Raw genomic sequence first — 19,972 nt, forward strand, 5'->3', positions numbered from 1 at the left:
CCGGCCCGCTGCCATTCCAGAACACTACTGTAAGCTTTTATCCGGACTTCACTCTGATGGTGCAAAAGCAGCGGCAAGGCTTCATGGCGGTCAAGAGAAGACTGCGTGAGATGGGACTAAAATATGCCATGCTCTTTCCTGCAAGGTTGCGGGTGGTGTTCGAAGAGCGAACTTTCTTTTTTGAGGCACCCGACATGGTCGGAGACTGGTTGGACACTCTGCCCCAAGGGCGGCCTGGCGTGGAACGCTCTGGTGGCGCAGATGGTGCCGGAGACGAACATTGAACCAGGACTTAAGTACCACGACTCCGATCCCTCCGGGAGGTTGATAGTCCGGGGGGTGGCGGGGGCAGTAGGGGAGCTTTTCCTCCTCTGGGGTTCTTTCCGTAGACTAGTTTTATAAGGGGCGACAGGCACACTGCAAGTTGGGGGGCACTTTAGAGCTTACGCAGGGGTGCAGGGTGGGGGGTGGGTGGGGTTTGTTGTTGGGGTTGTTGTTGTTTTTGGTTCTGCAAGGCGTCATGATGCAAGCTCCTGTGGTTCGGGTCGGGTTCCACGTGGGTGGTGGTGGTCTCCTTACATGCTGGGATGGGGGGTAGGGGCCTCAAAATACTCAGTTGGAATGTGAATGGCCTGGGGGATCGTATTAAGCGTGGGATTGTACTGCAATTTCTGAAGAGATGTGCCCCTGATATTGTCCTCTTGCAAGAGACGCACTTGATTGGCAACACGTGCCATGCACTCAATCGTAAAGGCTATAAGTTTGTTGCGCATTCCGGGTTCACCTCGGGTTCCAGAGGGGCGGGAATACTAGTCAGGTCCTCTCTCCCATTTGAGGTTGACTCTACTACTGTAGACGATAGGGGGCGCTTCGCGGCAGTAGCGGGACGGTGGGAGGGCAGGACGCTGGTCCTGGTGTCGGTTTATGTCCCCCCTGCATTGCAGCCCACTACCCTAGCGGACTTAGAGAGGACATTACTGGATCTCCCAGAGGGCGTGTTGGTGGTGGGTGGTGACTTTAATGCGGTCGGCTCAGGCCTGCTTGACAGGCACCCGCAGAGGATTTCGGGGGGGGCTCAGAAGTGGCTTCCTGATTTCATAGATACCCTAGGGCTGGTTGATTGTTGGAGAATGTTGCATCCCACACAACGGCAGTACACTTTCCACTCAGGTGCGCATGGCAGTCTCTCCAGAATTGATTATGTCCTTACTCTGGCTGCACACGCTTCCAGTGTCTCTGAGGCCAGGCACATGGCACGAGGTATTTCTGACCATTCTCCGGTGTGGATCTGTATGGATGTTGCCAGAGGAGTGGGTGGTAGGGTGGCCCCAATTAACCCGTGGCATCTTAGAGACCCTGTGACTCGTAGTGAGGTACTTAAGGCGATCGACCGTTATTTTCAAGAAAACCTCGGTTCGGTCACGTCGGCGGTGTCCTTGTGGGAAGCATTCAAAACCGTGATTCGGGGTGAGGCCCTCTCCTTGATTACAGCGGCCAAGCGTCGGAGGGACGCGGAGGTCGCCCAGCTTGAGGCGGAGATCGCAGACCTAGGGCTGGCCCTGGAGGGTGAGGTCACGGAGGAGGCGCTGCACGAATTGAGCCTTAAGCAATTGGAGTACAGGGCCCTCGTGACTGACGCAGCCAAGGCTCTGAGTAGGGAACAGCGGGACCGTCTGTACGACGTCGGGGACAAGGCCGGGAAATTGATCGCGTGGCTGGACAAGAAGGAGAGGGTCAATCGAGTGGTGCCGGACCTAGTGACGGAGGCTGGCGTCCTGGTCACGGAGCCGGAGGACATAGTCCAGTGCTTTGCGGATTACTTCCGCACGGTCTACACATCCGTGTCGGACAGGCCTGTGGAGGACTCATGTGCACTCCTGCGCGATCTCGCCCTGCCTTGCCTCTCCGACGTGGACAGGGACGACCTTGATGGCGACATCACGGTCGATGAGATTGCGGGGGCGATCCGTTCTTTGCGTCCGGGCAAGGCCTCGGGTCCGAATGGTCTGCCCATTGAGCTCTACAAACTCCAGCCGGACAAGATCGCTCCGCACCTACGAGCCATGTTTGTGGAGGCGCGGGCGACGGGTTCCCTCCCGCTCGACCAGCGCCTGGCAACGATCGTGGTCATCCATAAAGATGGCAAGCCTAGAGACAGGTGCAGTTCATACCGGCCGATCTCGCTCCTTAACGCTGAGCCGAAGATCCTTGCTAAAATCCTCGCAAACCGGCTAGTCAGGGTGGTCGGTGACCTGATCCACCCCGACCAATCTGGATTCATCCCACATCGAAATACTGCGTTGAATCTTAGGCGCATTCATGGTGTGATCGCAAGGGTCGGGACGATGCGGGAACCGGCCGTGGTGGCGGCGCTCGACGCAACGATGGCATTCGACACGGTTGAGTGGGCATATTTGTGGGCCGCGCTCGCGAAGTTCGGCTTCGGGCCCGGATTTGTGGGCTGGGTGAGGCTCTTATACGAAGGACCTCTCGCCAAAGTTGCGGTTAACGGGAGGGCCTCCCATCCCTTCGACTTGGGAAGGGGTACCAGGCAGGGTTGTCCCCTCTCGCCGCTGTTGTTCGCTCTCGCCCTTGAGCCGCTAGCGGCATGGATACGGTGGCACCCAGACGTGAGGGGGATTCGCTGGTCCCCCGACCACGAGGACCGCATTTCCCTCTATGCCGACGACATTCTGCTCTATCTTACCTCACCCCGGAAGTCCCTTATAGTTGTCTGCGACATCTTGACTTCCTTCGGGAGGAACTCGGGGCTCACCATCAACTGGGGTAAGTCATATCTGTACGCCCTGTGTGGAGACGCTCCGGTTCCCCCGCGGAATTGCCCGATCCAGATCGCCCGGGAGGGCTTTCAGTATCTCGGGATCTATATTTCAGCCGACCCCACGGTACGGTATGAGCGAAACCTGCTCCCTCCGTTGGCGCGCCTGCGGCGGGACGTGGCAGGCTGGAGGCGGCTGCCGCTTTCCCTCCTCGGTCGTGCGGCGCTCTTTAAAATGATGTCGCTTCCCTGCTTTCTCTATGCCCTGCAGAACACCCAGGAGCTGGTCCCGGCCAGTTACTTTCGGGAGGTTGAGAGTCTACAGCGTTCGCTACTGTGGGACGGCCGCCCGCGTATAGCGATAGCAAAACTAACTCTCCCTTGGTATGACGGGGGTATCGCGCTTCCCGACATCCGGAGATACTATTGGGCCTCCCAACTGAGCGCAGTCAACCACGGAGTCTACGGTCCTGCGCTTAGCCCCGGCTTCGCTATGGACCGGTGGTTGTTGCGGGGTGGGGGCTACTATAGAGCACTTTATTCAAGGGCCCCGGCTGGATCCCTCACGGGGCCGACCGGGGTGGCGGTGCACGTGTGGAAGGCAGTCACGAACTCCCTGGGGTGGAAGGATAGACTCACACTGGCCACTCCGCTGTTTGACTCGGACATGCTGGGGAAACTCTGGAACTCTAAGGGTTTCGACAAATGGGACCTGATTGGTATCTCCAGGGTGGGGGACATGCTGGCCAAGGGGCGGATTAAGTCGTTTACAGAGCTGCAGACGGAATATGCGCTAGAGGGCACGGAATACTTCCGGTACGCGCAGGTACGTCATGCGCTGCGGTCGGTCCTCGTTGAGGGGGAGAAGGTGCCTGAATCCTCTCCGTTGGAGGACCGGATCTTGGACGGCCATGTGCCGGAGAGCACAATCTCTCTCATTTACAAGAAGCTGGTGAACGTCCGTACCGATCTCCTCCTGGGGGTGCGGGACCAGTGGACTAGAGACGGTCTTGAGCTGGACGATGAGGACTGGCAGTGCGCTGTCTCCTCCCCGAAAGAGGTTGCCATCCCCGCCAGGCTGCGGCTGGTCCAGCTTAAGATACTCCACAGAGTCTATGTCACTGGCCCCCGGTTGGTCCACATGGGTTTCTCCGAGGACGGGCTGTGTAAGAGGGGCTGCGGGATGGTGGGCACCTTTCTGCACATTATATGGGAGTGCGGTGTGATTGCGGAATTGTGGAAGCAGATTCATGTTGTGATGCAGGAGGTCACGGGTATTGTGTTGCACTCAGAGGCGCGGCGCTGCCTCTTGAACGTGTGGGGCCCTACAGACTACGATGCTGCGCAGACTCAATGGGTGACCCTTGGTAATATGGTGGCCAAGCGGGATATTGCACGATTGTGGGGATCCCCTAGCCCGCCCACCCTGGATGCATGGAAGGATAACATGGACTGGTGCATGTTTCGGGAGAAAACAGTGTATTGTGCACGGGGGAGGCCCAAGAAATGGCACAAGGTGTGGGGGGGGTGGAACCAGTATAGGGGGTACATCTGCCTGCCTCCTGCCACTGACCCACCAGAGGAGCACCTTTCCCCCTAGCCCCACTTCCGACTTGAGTTTTGTGGATGAAATCTGATAGAAAGTTAGTGCCTCTGCCTCTCCCTCCCCTCCACACTTGAGGGCTGATCTGATGGTGGATATGGGGCCGCCTCATCGGTGGGATCTGACGCGAACACATGATGTGTATTGCCTTGCTTGCTATGTTTTTCTTTAAAAATTGAAACCTTTTTTCTCTCCTGCACGACAGCTATAGAAGACTACATATGTTGATTGACGAGCTGCCGAACCTCCGGGGTGTCGGCTGAATAGCTGTGTATCTGAAATATCCGAATAAAGGTTTTAAAAAAAAAAAAAAAAAAAAAAACAAATTTTCATTATATATACAAATTGCAAGCTGGGGAGAACATGTAAGAAAGTTGCTTTCTTATCAACAAAGGAAGACAAAAGGACATTAAATCCGGATCAATTGTTGCCCTTTAAATTTTTTGTTCAGATACTTCATTATTCGGAAAACAAGTATCTTCACGATCTATAGTCTGCCTTCTAAATCATGCGTCAACGCGTTTCGGTGGAAGTCACGAATAAAAGACCACCTTCTTCAGGACAAATGTTAAAATCTCCCATGGAATGTGCCTTCAGTCTGTATTATTGAGGAGCACTCCCACTTCTTTAGAGACTATAAAACCTTTGCACAATCGTATCAAAGGGCGAGGATCACACCATAGGGCCGTATTTCAAAACTGACAAATCAATCTGCCAACATATGATCCTGGACTATGAGGGACTTTATGTTGAAAGATGAATATCTTTATATTCGTTGTTGTTCAAAAAAACTTCTTAAAATGAAATTCATAAATCCATATGTCCCATCGTCAAAGTTAAAAAACCCTTTTTATAAAAGGGGGGTTCCTTTATGTCTTCAAAACGTGCGTTTAAGCCTCGTACTCATGTTCGGATCCGTGGGTCTCGGAGACTCTGATATGATATTCTTGTGTCATTATGTTGTTTTGTGTTATGCTATTGCATTTTGTTCTTTGGGTTTCTTTAAATTTCAATGTCAATAAATTCTGCTATATTTCCAGCATAAGGTTGGAGTTAAGCGCCTAGCGTTTCATAAATGTTTTTTTAAATCTGTCATTTTTTCAATTTACGTGGAATAATTGCAATAAAACTATCTTTTTACTAATGAACCACTGCAGAGATCAAAGCCTAATGAAATGATCTAATTAAAATGAAGTCATAAAAAAGTTATAAGTATAACTATGGAAGGAAGGCTAATGCTGGATTGTGGCGGAATCAAAAATGATAAGGGAAGAAGCTGGAAACCTGAAGGAGTATTAAATAAGTAGGAAAGTGTTCTGTTTGGAGCCCAGGAATTCTTAATATTGGAGCCAATTACTAAAAGTTGAATACATCTGGCTCACAGTATATGCGGCAAATTAAGAACCACTGAAAACAATAGGACTTGGGGGCTAGATCGGATAAAAAGTCATTACTATGCCACGCCAAACCTCCTTGTCTAAAACCTACATTAGAGAATATGCTTAAAGACATCATTATGAACACAACCCTCCAATTAAATCACAGTATGGTTGAATATTCAAAAACACCGAGTGTCCAGACAAAAATTAGAAGTGACACACAGCTCTGGAAAGAACTGCTGATGGCAGGCAAAATAACCCCTAATTCCGTATACAAAGTGATGTAGCATTTTTATCTGTTGAAAAAGAGTCAATAGGCCGAGTTATTTATGCCGTCAAATGGCTCCTGTTCTCTTCTTTACCACCTGGGAGGTCAGTACTGCGACGAAAGCCTCAATACACCTGACAATTTAGTCTTTCTGAGGAAGCACAAAAGGGAATAAAAAAGCTAGAAATAGAGAAACCGAAGTCTTCAAGAGGAGTTGCCCTTTTATCCTAGATACAGCATCATTAAATGATACCAAATTTCAAAGGTACGCTGACATTTGAGAGAAACGAATACTCAAGAAATATATTCAGCTCAGTTCGCTAATGGAAAATGTTCACCATGGGCCAAGAACTTTAACCCTTATGTGATATCCATGACTCTGACTGGAATGGAAGAAATTAGGTTATTTTCTGTGAGCAAAAAGAATCACTAGAACTCTTCATTTCAGGCACTAAGGGGCTTATTTACAAGCCCCTTGCGCCACCGGTGCGACATCTTTCCCCATGTTTAAAGTGAAACAACAGCTGCGTTTGGGGGTTGTAAATAAGCCCCTAAGAATTTGTTGCCCAGAAGAAAAGTTGCATTCGAGACGAGAAACCAGGAAGCTACGTCTTTTTTTTTCTTATTATTACTAAATGACCAGTGTCCTGAGATCTCCAAGAGCATCTGGCTCCTTCATAGATACATAGTGGGAAGTGGAGAGGTTATCCAGCTGTAGAAAGAGGGATTGGATCTCTCCAAGATGATGGAGCACTGGAAAAGTTGACAGAGTCTGAGAATACACCATGGGAAGGAAGAAGCAAACGTCAATGAGAAGGAGGTTTAAGCACATAATCCTCCCTGGAAAAGGTGTTCCTTATCCTATGGTTGGAAGAGGCCCAACGCCACATTCATCTGATCTACAGTGCTGAGGGGTAAGCAAACAAGTTAAAAAATAAATTTAAAAAGAGAGAGAGCAACTCATATGAGGCTCAAGTGTACACGTCTGGAGAATAGGAAAACATTAATAAACCATAATAGGGTAGTCAAGTTGGAGTATCCTTGTAAAATATAAACCTACTTATGCATTTTTCTGGTCATTTTGGTACTTGTACATTTATTTTATTTTGTTGAGTTGAAAGGCAATGGTCAAAAGTTCACCTACTAATCTGAATTAATTTAAATTTTAATTGAATATAGTGAGATTAGGTGCTTAATTTGTGAAAGAATGAGTGCCGGTGCCCAAAGTTCAGCTTAGAAGCTGGCGGCCGGTGCATTTAAACGTGGGCTCACCTAATACCAAGACCGGTAGTCTTTAATCCACTACCAGACCCTCCCTGCCCCCTTTGTCTCACACTTTAATTGCAGGTTCCTGTTTTCTGTTTGCGATGGTTTACCCATCTTCTTACAATGTCTTTCAGCTCTGTGTATTCTTCTCTCCCTTGTTCTCAGTAAATATCTGATAGAGGAAAAATGAGAGTCAATCCCCAATAACGTGCCAGTGCCCCCACCGGCAACCACCAGCTCAAAATAAGCTCTGGATATTACCATGTAGTAATAGAACAATCACTTCTTGCAAGTGCTGCTATAGTTAGTGTTCTCTGTAAAACAAGCATCAGTGTTTCAAATTTGAGTGATTCAACCAGGGGCCAGTGAAGCACTGTCAGTGCTCATTCTACTTGAACACATCCAAAAAAGTTAAATGACATTCTGTGCTGGCTGCTTGGTTGGGCCCACTTTGCAATCTGGTGGTGATGTTTTTTGGGATTTCACCTTCAAATTACACTGAAAGAGTGCAAAAAAGAGATGGCAAGAGCTCTTGTTACTTGAGCTCAATGATTGATTTGGAGGTGCAGAAAGATTATTGGAATTCACTTCGGTTCCAAATACAAGGTGCATGACCCGAGGATTCAATTTCTATAAACAATGTATTTAGCATTAATGATTGTATTGAATATATGTCAAACTCACATGCTACGTTTTCATATGTTTATATATAGCAGTATTGGTCAGGTTGTCAAACTATTATTGTACACAAAAGCCATTTGTTATACAAAAATTTCACTCACTGGTTGCAATGCCATGCAATAGTTTAAATAGATATAGCAATGTGGCCACATTATTTAATATTAGGTGACCAAATGAATATTTCCTTTCTAAATCTAGTGTACTGTAACATGTCTGGTTTTCCAAACTCATATAACAATCCGAGACCGATATGGATTTTTGGAAAGAACTGACTGATGCTTCTATTTATTTTAGAACTATATTAGAGATATTACAGATGCCCTCATTGGAATTTCCAATAAAAGACAAACAGAAGACAAAACATTAACTAAGGAGCAAATAATGTCTACAGTTGGAGACCTCTTCGGAGCAGGTAAATATTGTTTTGGTTATTTGTAAAGTAAGTAACAAAACTGACAGACAGCACTTTAGTAATTGTTCTTTAAAGAGGTTGCTGCGAAACATCAGTTATCATCAGCTAACAATCTTCAGACCGAGTAAATCAACTCAATAAAATTGACCATGGGCGATAGTTGCCGGCAATAGTATGGTTGAAGTGTTTTTAAATGCCCACATGATTGACAGTGTGTGTTTTCGTCTTTTTCTGGTTCAACATGCATTCCCAGGAACCTTCTTAGGGGTAGAAGTGAATATTGGAACAAAAACATGCTTTCTTGTTGTATTATAGCAAATATCACTTATACTAGTAACAGTTCTAAGGTTAATCATCCTTAATGATACATGGACTTTACTCCTAACCAACACAGGTTTCACCCACAGTGAATATTGCTAGCGACTAAGCCTGGGAGAAGCACTACGCTACGCTCGCGTAGTTTAAGAAGTTCGCGCTACTTCGCACTACGCGAACTGCACGTAGCACAGTGCGAACACGCGTAGCGTAGTGTTGCGTAGTGCTTCGGTCATTTTTTGCTTGCTCGCGGTCCTCAACGTCAAGTTGGCGACCGCGAGCAAGCAAAATGACATCCCGGCGAGACTTTTTCCTTGTTCGCGATCAGCAACATCAAGTTGGCGATCGCGAGCATGGAAAATAAACCTCCCGGCAAAATTCCCAACGCGAGGACGTCAGGTTTCTCATTGCGAGGGGTCGCGTATGCTCGCGACCGCTCGCGATGAGAAACTACCAGTTCGCACTGGGCAAGATGCCATTTTCAATGATTGCACAGTGCCGGTTGCTTGTCCGCACTGTGCAATCATTGAAAACAACATCTTGCACAGTGCGAACATGTTACTACGCAGTTCGCGAAGTGCTATGCGTAGCTCGCGTAGTGCGAGCTTCACTTTGCGTAGCTTCGCGAAGTGCTACTTCGCGAACTACGCCCACCCCTAAGTAGCGACCTTCTCAGGGTTTTGCGGTTTTCTTCATCTGTTATTCCTCTTTCTTTTATAAAAGGATCTGTAATACCTTTCTTGATTGGGTCCTGTGTATATCAGTAATTTTGCAGTTCAACCTTTGAGATATCCAATTGACTTGAATTCACTATGGATTGTCAAGCAAGTGCAAGACTAATTTGAAAATGGGTACTTTCCTAGTGGTCTAGGCTGGACAAGTCATGAACAACAATCATTACATGCTCTCCACTCTACTGTCAAAATAACAATTGGGTTAACCTTAATTTCCCATTGATTGTCTCTCCCCCCTCCCTTTCATTTTATCTTCCATCATAATTTTTTCATTGAAATGTCATAGCTTGGCTGAAAGCTATTAGAATTTTGAAAATTATTTAACATCTGGCAACACATATTTCTATTCTATGGATTTTCAAAGACAGCGCCAGAGTGCCTGGTCCATGCCAGATCATTATGATATCCAAATAAGGAACCTTAACATACAATTAAACACAATGGAAATCACAGATAAACTAGGTGATTATCCTGAAGGTGTGGGATTTATTCTGCCCTCCAAGACCTTATATTTGACACCATTGTCATAAATGATACACAGCATGCTTGCTTTAACCATGCAGAACAAATATCCCTTTGCTTTTCCCTAGGTTTCGACACTGTATCATCGGCTCTTCAGTGGATAGTTCTGTATCTGTTTCACTGTCCTGAAGCACAAATCAAGATCCATGAAGAAATTGGTAACATCAATATATGAGAACAGTTTAACATTTATAAATTATTGACATAAATGAAACATGATTTTAAATTCAGGCACAAAAAGGTGCTATTTTCTTTGCAGATGAACAAATTGGAAACACCAGGCTCCCAAGGTTTGAAGACAGACCTAAATTACATTACACTGAAGCATTTATCAATGAAGTCTTGAGGCATTCATCCTTTGTGCCATTTACGTTACCCCACTGGTAAGTAAGTACAAGGATCTTCCATCCTGCATGCCTTTAATCTGGACTCCTCACGATTGTTAAAGTAGATAGGAGCTAGTTCTGCCAACACTCTCTTAAGAGAAGATTGTGGGTGCACAACATCTAAATTTATTTGTCCAAGTTGTTAATTTATTCTATATTTATATTGATTACGAGCGTAAACAAACTGATATGGTACATAGTAATGCAGAAAATATCAAAAGCAAGGACTGCTCCTTGAGTTTAGAACATAAAACCTCATCATATTAATCGGCCATTGTCATTTAGACAAGGTCTACGTTTTACAAGTGAGCTGGTTTCTCCTCCCAGTATACGAAAATGTAATTGCTCTGTGACCATTTTTTTGATGGGCAGCGGCTACATAAGGGCTAGTCAAAGTATATGCCCCTAAATCACATGCTCATCTACTTTATTTCTCCATGGCTCTCATCTCATTTTAATTAGCTGACGGTTACCCATTATATGGCGTCTTGAATGCGCCCACCCATCAACTTGGCTGTTTCACTAGCGCTTTTACTGCAACAGACATTCCGTCCCCGCAACAATAATGGCCGGAGCTATGACTATCTGCACCACATAGCAGAAGCCACCTAAAGGGTCCTGTTCGCCAATGGCTGATCACTTTTTAGAGCTGGGAGCTGCAGCTGTGCCAGAGTAAGGCAAGGTACAGGGAACCATGCCTAAATGAGAAATACAGTTAAACTAGATAGGTATAGGGCCAAAAAGGAAGTTGCATAAAAGAAGAAAATTGATGTAACAAAAAGAGGCAAATGACTAGAAACAAGGAGAAAGGGAAGCATAATAAAGACTAGATGCAATATGAAAATGTGAATCACAGGACTGTAGGAGCAATGACAAAGAGGGACAGGCATTTTTAGCAATGGAATAGTGGCATAGGACTGCAGAGGCAATGAATATGAGAAAAGGAGGATTCTGAAGTCAATGGTGAAAAGAGTGACAGGATTGGAAATGCAATCTTAGGCAAAAATGTAGAAGTAGATGGACGGGATTCTGGAGAATGAGAAACAAGGTCTTGACTCTGTGGGCAATGAGAATGCCATGGACAAAGCAGACATCTTAGTGGCAATGTCATGGAAAGAAGAACATGACTACTGAGGCTACAAGAGAAGGTGAGAGTTAGGACATTTAAAACCATGACAGTGAGGTAAAGGACACTGGTAAATTTGAAAAAGGGACAGGATGAGAGTCACATTGTGAAAAAATGAGAATTCTCTGTTGGATATCAGGTGGGTACAGAGGCATGAGGCAATCCACTACAAAGACATAGCAAAGAGGGGAACAAGAATGACACACCTATGATGGACTGTTGGCCTAATTTTCATTTTGAGAGCTTTTGCAGGTAAAACATTCTACAACCAGTGCCAGCCCTCTATGAATCCTCCTCTGCTCCCAGGCCTCTGGTTCCTTACCTCCACTACCTTTTAATCTGCCTCAGTTATTCCACCACCTCCCATACCCAGATTCAAAGTGTGCTGAGAGCTCTCTCACAGTATAGCACATGTGGTAGTTCCTTGGAAGACCAAAATGGTTGTTGAAGTTCAAAGTGCTCTGCAGACAAGGTCAATGGTTCTGGATCTGAGGTGCCTGAATGAGAGAACGGTGTTGGTAGCCATGTTCTATATTAGTGCCATGTGTGATGTCCTGAGAGTTTGCAAGTAGGATAATGCATCAGTGAGTGATCACATTTTACACTTCTAGTGGAAAGCGATGAAAGTGTACATTTAAGTGAAGACAATAGGTGTGAGGATAGCTTCAGAAGCAGTATAAACAAATCAATAAGGGTTGTGGCTTTACAGGTACTTGACTCCTATGTTATGCAAATGGCTATGACGTTTTCGCTCTTCAAAATTACAAATAATGTTTCATGGATTTGAGTTTCTTTGACATTTTTTCTATAGTTTGCATGTTGGTACTGGAAAGCAGCTACCCATTGTGTACAAAAGAGGTTTTTGAAAGATATACTTCTGCCCAGTGTAGCACTTTGATTGCAGGAGCAATGTGACCCCTTCTGTTTCAGAATTTATTGTAGTTTGCAACTTGAGTTTTTATTCAGAACAATCTACAGTCTATTGACATAGTCCAGTCTTTCTATTACTCAAATTAGAGAGACCCATACTAGAGCTATATATAAGAAACCCAGGTAGAGGTAAGTAGGATTCTCCTTATATTAGAAAGACAATTACAGTTTTTTCGGAGCACACGTAAGTCAATCAAAACAAATTATTACAGAATAATACACAGAAGAGGAATTAATTTCTTGTTCTTCTTCCTTTAATATTCATTGGTCTTCTCATTCTTTACTTTTCTGAGTCTTATGACTGAACCATGCCTTGAAAAAGTCGTAGGCCATTATCGACGAAACGCGTTGGCTCAGGCATGGTTCAGTCATAAGACTCAGAAAAGTAAAGAATGAGAAGACCAATGAATATTAAAGGAAGAAGAACAAGAAATTAATTCCTCTTATGTGTATTATTCTGTAATAATTTGTTTTGATTGATTTACGTGTGCTCCGAAAAAACTGTAATTGTCTTTCTAATCCTAGGATTTAACTTGGGAGGTCAGGGTGTTTCCTCTCTTTTTGGATGCACCGTACATAATATGCTTTGTTCATTTACTTTAGTGTGAATACTTTATGTGCGCTTCGAGAAACCCTTTACACCCAATTTCCCTTTAGGGGTCTCCTTGTGTCAAATGAGTCACTAGTCACTTTGGGATTGAAGAGAGTTGTTAGAGTCCTTAATCGCTACAAGGTTTTTTACTTCAGTCAAAGTGATAGCTGTCCGACTCATATTCTGGGTCAAGGGGATATGTAGCTACATGTGAGTATTTCTGTTTTTGAAGAATTCAGCTTGAAATGATTCTCTAGTATCCATTGATCCACAGTTAATAAGAATCCCCAGATGCTTGAAGATCTGACCAGTGAGGGCTTTTTGATGTTTAAAATGATTTTAGTGTCATACGCTTAGTTGTAGTAGGTGTGGTTAAACAAATTCACATGTTCCAGATGAGGGAGTAGGCAAATGCTGAAGAGTAGAGATGTGATCTTATAGCCCTTGGAAACACTTGCTGAACTAGAAAAGGATGAAAGACAATTTGGGGCTAGTACTGTGAGGTAGATTTTTATCTAGTTCAGTAGCATGCCCTTGTATCCCACCGTCATATAGCATTAGATCTGGTAGCTAGTGGGTCACCCTGCATCAGAACGTAATAATAGGTCCAGTAATCATGGAGCAGCAACCCCATTGTTGTTGACAGAGATTTCAAGATTGTCTCAATTTGAGACTACTGCTGGTATGTTGTTTCCATAGTGTGAACCCATTCGGTCTGACTGAAAATCGTTAAGTTCAATGAAAGTGGCTATCTGACAAACGCCGCCTTTTCAATGAGTTTGCCTTAGAAAGGCGCCTGCACTCTAAGTCTGTAGTTAGCTCGGTCAGCTTGGGTCAAATCACTGTTTCTTTAGGACAGGTTTGTTAGGGAGGAGTTTCTCTAGTCCATATGCAGCAGGGAAGTCAAGTAGTATTGACTTAAAAATGTTTGACAGTTGAAGGCCAGTGGCAGAACCAGTCATGTTTATGTCTTTAAGCAGTTTCTTTTTATGTCAGTAGGTTTAATAGGCACAGTGTGGGTTGAGGACTCAGAGTAGCCTGATTTGGTAGGGGAGATTTTGAGTGGATGATGCTTGGTTCTGAATGGAAATAAGCTTTGATGGTAGAGGCTTTTTTGTGGAAATGTTTTGCTAAGGTATCACAGAGTTCCAGCAGTGTTTTTATGTACTAATATCCAATTCAGGTTCCATAATTCATTGATCATTCTGAAGAGCTCTTTATGTTTATGAAGTCTCCGAGATGTGCTGTGTTTAGTGGCAGCCTTTGGCATTTTTGATGGAGGTGTGGTTGATTCTGTTTCACTTTTGAAGCTACTTTGTATCAATTAGGTTGAGTGGATACCTCCAAAGTCTTTCAAGATCTGGCATTTGTTTTCTGTACTTTTACATTGTAGATGAACTAGCTGTTTGTCCTGTTATGTCTCAGGCATATAATTTTCAGAAGGGTCACCAAGTCAAAGGCCTAGGTTAACCACTGATGGAGTTGTTTCACAGATATTTCCAGTCACAGTTTTTGGGAGGTGGAAAAGGATTCTTGGAATGAGTTTACACTGAAATTCTTGTAAGATCTAATAGGTATGAATATATTACTGCTTATAGAATCGTTAGTTGCTGTGTTAATGTTCAGTGAGAAATGGATGGTCTGATAAGTATTCTATGTAATGGGGATTTTTCCAGCCAGTGAGCAAGAATAAACCTATTAGTTTGAATATAGCATCAAGTTGGTGCAGGCTGAATGGGTTTGATTCCAGACCAATTGGTAGAAGCGGGTGCTTTAATGTTAGAAGGCAAAGAGGTCTGGCGTAGGGCTAGATTGTCAAGCCAGCTATTTGAATACCCTAGTTTTCACAGGTTTGTGTTATCCAAAGTAGCTACAGTTATTTTGTCCAGAACTGAGTCTGTACAATTGTTGTGTGAGCATGAGAAATAAATGAAGAGGAATGAGGCTAAGAATGTTGCACACAGACAGTTTTGGTCTAGCATTGATTCATTTTTCAAAATGGAGAAATCCTTGATGTGGGTATGGTATTTCTATTGATCACTGTTTGTCCTTAAGATAAGGGCAATTCCTGAAGAGGGTTGTGTATTACGTCCCCTTTGGGAATTTCTTTGCACAGAAGGTGAACATCAAGCAACATATCAGCGATGAAAAGTATGTCAAGTTTGAAGTCTGCTGATAACTCAGATATGCTTAATGATTTAAGTTAGAGATCTCACATTTACTAGCTTGCTTGGTAGTTGGTTTGAATTATATTTGGGCAGTGGCTAGTCGAATCCTGTCGAATGCTGAAGTTCTTTTAGGGACCAAATGTTGGCCTTATCATTGGATTTTATTATAGGTCTCTTTGTAGGCATATCTGTGACCATGTCTTTTAAAGATTCATCTGATTGATACTTGCACAATTCTAGTGTGTGAGATAGTACAAAATTAGGCAAGGACCAGATGTTTTTCCCTTTGGAATCCCATGTTGGAATTTACAATGGGGTGATCTGTTACATGGTTCTTTGAGTTGCTCCAGTATTCTAATTAGCAAAGTTACTTGGTTTGGAGAGAAGGGAGGGTAGAGGCATATACACCGGAATTGCTGTGAGGAGAGTGGATAGAGGAGTGATAGGGAAAGATATTGGCATTACAAGGGATGTTAGGAAGAGGGTTTAGCAATATGAAAAGACAGAGTTAGGGTAGAAGATGAGTAGGCTACAATTCCCTAGGACATTCTACTGCTAGACCAGTTCTGTATCTTCATGATAAATGTTGTGGCTATACATGAGGGAAGCTGGAAAGTGGTCAACAAACAGTTGCTTTTGGGATTTGTAGTGGGAGACAGAGCACAGGAGAGAAAAAGGAGTTAGTTGAGAGAGGTGTATATGTAGTTGGGGAAAGAGAGACTTGAAGCATATGGATAGACTTGAACAACAACCAAGAGTGATTTGAGACAAATTAGAGGTTGGGAACATGGTGATCAGTTTGCCTTCAGGGAGACATGAAGATGGAGGTTGGCACAGGAGAAATTGTTTAGATGGAGTGATAGGGAAAGAAGGAAGTTGTTGGGTTAGGGGTGGAATAGAAGGATGATGGGTATGAGTGAGGGCGGGACAGAAAGAAATTAGAAATCTATTCATGCATAATGGAGGATAACTTTGAGCATTCTCATTTGCAAGAATGTTGGCAGTTTTGTTAAGCACATGACCCATTGTTTCTTAACCATTGATTATGCTCAGGCAGTTTGCTGGGACTAATAAGATGGGCAATTTGTTCTGGATATTATAACAATACCAAAGACAGAATTATTAACTTGGGTAACCCAAGGATATCCCTGGAAACCAGAGGTCTCTAGGACTTGCCCAGTGGGCAACAATATTTGGTCTGAGAGTCTTACTCAGAGGTAGAGCTAGGGCAATAAAGCAAGAGATTTATATGCTATAGTAGTAGATCTCAGAGACCCACCAACATCAGATTAGGCAACCCCAGAAAACAAGCTACACACTATTGTAGTAAGCCTGAGAGGACCAGATAGAATCAATGTTATATCATCTTGAGAAGAGTGGCTCTAACACTAAAATAGTTGGTCTAAGAGCCTACCCAGAAACAAGTTAGGGGAACTCGTGAGAGGAACTAGACACTTCTATGGTAGGTCCCAGAAGCAGAGTTAGGAGTTAGGATAACTGAGGGAAAGGAGTTAAACAATATAACAGTAGGTCTGAGAGGCTCATGCAGAAGTGGAGTTAGAGCAAACCTGGAGGTGAGCTTGACACTATAGAAGTAGGTCTGAGAGGCCTAATCAGATGTAGGACTAGGGGAATCAAGGAATGGGAGCTACACACCACAGTACTATATTTCAGAGACCCACCCAGAAGCAAATTTAGGGCAGGCATTAGATACACTCACAAGAACTAAACGGAAGAATGTTAATGTGGCTACCTGAAGTACACCTACTCAGAGGTATCAGTCACACATAGATGGTAGAAAGGTTGATACTTATCTCTTCATCGGATGAGTCAGGTTTATGCTGGGGTGATTGGAGTCCACAGGAGGAAGATTTCTGCTTAAGGGACCAAACATGTTTGACACCACATGAAGATGCCCTTAACCTTGCTACTCTTTGCTTAGACGCCTGGCTAAGTACCATAGGAGGAGAGGTTTAATTGAATTAACAAGGTGAACCAGTTGAAAAAAAGTCCCACATGAGGAGAGGGCTGGGTGTAATGTACTTATTTATATATTTGCAATTTGTTATAGTGCTGCTTTAATAGGAAGGTGTAAGTGTACTTTAGAGAATAACTACAAAAGTACAAATATCAAATCAGAGATGAAATACAGAATAACCAGTAGTAGTAGTGCCAAGGAGGAGAGAACAACAAGAGCATAACAGATGTGCCATGAGTAGAGAAGGCGACTGACAATGGTGATTGTTGGATTTAGTTGAGATGAATGTGTAAAAGGTGGAAATGTTCACATTTCCTGAAGGTAAGCCCAATTGGTTTCTGATGGACATAAGAAAGGATTTCTGGAAGCTGGTTGCAGCTAATGAATACAAATATTTTATTTCTAGTAACGTGCTCAAGGCAGGAGTTTTCAAAAGAAGACAGTTTTGTCTCCAAAGTCTTCTCTCTTGGCCAACGATAATGAGTTGGGTGTGCAGAACTCACGGAGTTTTACTCCGTGGAATTCTGCGGAGTTGCATGAAAACACCACGAGATTCCGCAGAGTTCTGCGAAAGGGCGGAAATCAGCACGTTGCGCTGCTTGCACTGATTTTAATGCCAGGAGCTTGGTATGCACTGAAATATCAGTGCAAGCGGCATGCCAAAGGGCGCTGATGCTCAAGTTGATTTTGCTGCCACTCATGTAGATTTTTTACTTGAGTTTCAACATTTTTACCACGAGCTGTCGCCACAGCCCATGTTGGAAAAATCTCCCCTGATACCCTTCCACAGCCCAAAATTCATGCTAGGGGATGGCAATTCTCGCTCATCAACTTACTGTTGGCGAGCCGTGCATGAGAAAAATCTCTAATCTTAGCGAAGCGGTCATTGGCGGAGTTTGGCTTGAAGTCGGCGTTACCACAACTCCACCAACTCCGCCAGAGGAGTGGAATTCATTGTCCATCCCTAATGATAAGGAGAGCTGTGAGGTAAGATTTGGAGGGGACTTGAGATGGATGGGTGATGCATCCGATTTTGAATTGAATTCTGAAGTGAATGGGAGAGCCAGTGGAGCTCACTCGACTGGAGTCATGTTATGATATTTGCTTTCAGAGCAAATCAGCCAGACAGTTGCAAGAAAGACTGATTTGGATTGGGGGTACTGGGCCACAAGTGCCAGAAGAGTTCTTAATTATATAGTAGTGTCTTTAGGAGGATGCACAACTAAAATTGGTGAAATAACCACTATCTTCAACACAGCAATCCAACTATACAAATCCACTTCTTGATGGCTGCAACTTTACCATCATATGGGCATCCTTACCCTCTAATATGAGAAATATTTGTGGCACACATTTGTGGAATAACATCCTTTTTATTCAATGTGTTCAATATGCCCTTGCAATCTTTGTCAGGCAGACCTCAAGACTCCTGAAAATGAAGAACTTTGAACATAAATATAACATTCAGATAAAGAATCAAAAGTCTACGGTATCAAGACATTCCGTAATAGATGGCTACCATGTTGCACAGTTACACGTGCAAGTATGTGACGTGATATGATCAATACCATGAATAGGCAGCCTACCCTGCACACTGCTGTAAAGAGTGCTGGTGGATAGAGAATCTTCAAATACAAAGGCTGTTGGTTTTAAAAGATAGACAAAAATGATGATAAACATAATTAAAATATTGTGCCCTTCGCTATCAAAACCATTTTCTTTCCAGTCAGGAGGTTGTCCAAGCCTGAAAAAGAAAACTGAGGCAGTGGCATAAGTCAAGTGAAATGGAACCTCACGTTTATTTCATTGGAACTAGGTAACATAAGGTATTATCAGGCTATATCAAGTTTGATATGATTTTTGAAGATTCATCATTATTTCTTTATTAAATACAATTCATACCTCCTCAAGAAAGGACCTCTTGCCCAAAAATCTGTGAGGGGCTGTTTGAGAAACTTAAGGATATTTGGAATAATATATATTGGATGTGATGATTTTGCTAATATTCTTTCAAAATGTATTGAAAATGTTGAATAAAAAGGATGTGATTCCACAAAGGTGTGCCACAAGTATTTGGCTCACAGAGCCAATATATTTTTGAGAAATTAAGATCTTGCATTTGAATACAGTGTCATATATTTTAAATTACTTTCCAATTCATAGGGCCTTCTGGGTCCAAAACAAAAAGTGTGTAGATTTAAAAAATGCATAGCAGGCCTATTACATTCTTATATATAATAACTTAACCTTGTGGTGTGCATCTGAAGACTGATGCCCTGACGTACAGAAACAAATTAGTAGTCAAGATCTTAAAAAGTATAACAATGAGCAGTACAAACACAGACCGACCGAATCTTAATTATCGGTTTACAAAAAACAGAGAGGCCCATAAATGTATTCCTATTCTGATGGGTGTACCCTAGTAAGGCAATATTGAATCCACAGTGTGGGGGTTAGTAAACTCCAGCTTACGGCTGATCGGAGTTTATTAAATAAATAACTAAAACGAATCACATTGCGTGTGCTGCATTGCCGATTGGCAATGCAGCGCGCACAATGTAATTTGTTTTATTTATTTAATAAACTCAGTTTGGCCGTAAGCCGGAGTTTACTAACCCCCACCCTGTCCCTCCCCCGCCCCGCCTCACTGCCCCGCAGCACTCCCACGAGGAGCCGCTACTGGACCTAGTAATGTCATAATGCTTTTTGGTAAGGGTTTTCTTAAACTGTGTTGAGAAGAAGCTGCTTCAAAACTGGATAATGCAAAGAGAAAATGTCCTCCAAAGATTTTATTGTCATTTGAAAGGATACTGTCCGTGCAAAAGTGTGGTCC

The 19,972-nt window shown here is 43.8% G+C and overlaps 1 protein-coding gene across 1 annotated transcript in view; it reads left to right on the forward strand.

Moving 5' to 3' along the window:
• Positions 1 to 19,972, forward strand: part of LOC146866027 (cytochrome P450 1A1-like) — a 133,803-nt gene that overhangs the window by 79,896 nt on the left and 33,935 nt on the right. The window contains exons 3-5 of the mRNA XM_085633045.1: positions 8,271 to 8,388; positions 10,028 to 10,117; positions 10,219 to 10,342. Of these exons, the coding sequence (XP_085489171.1) occupies positions 8,271 to 8,388; positions 10,028 to 10,117; positions 10,219 to 10,342 (332 nt within the window). The remainder of the gene's footprint in view (positions 1 to 8,270; positions 8,389 to 10,027; positions 10,118 to 10,218; positions 10,343 to 19,972) is intronic.

The sequence above is a fragment of the Triturus cristatus genome, chromosome 2_1 (genome assembly GCF_964204655.1).
Source record: "Triturus cristatus chromosome 2_1, aTriCri1.1, whole genome shotgun sequence".
Classification (NCBI taxonomy): Eukaryota; Metazoa; Chordata; class Amphibia; order Caudata; family Salamandridae; genus Triturus; species Triturus cristatus.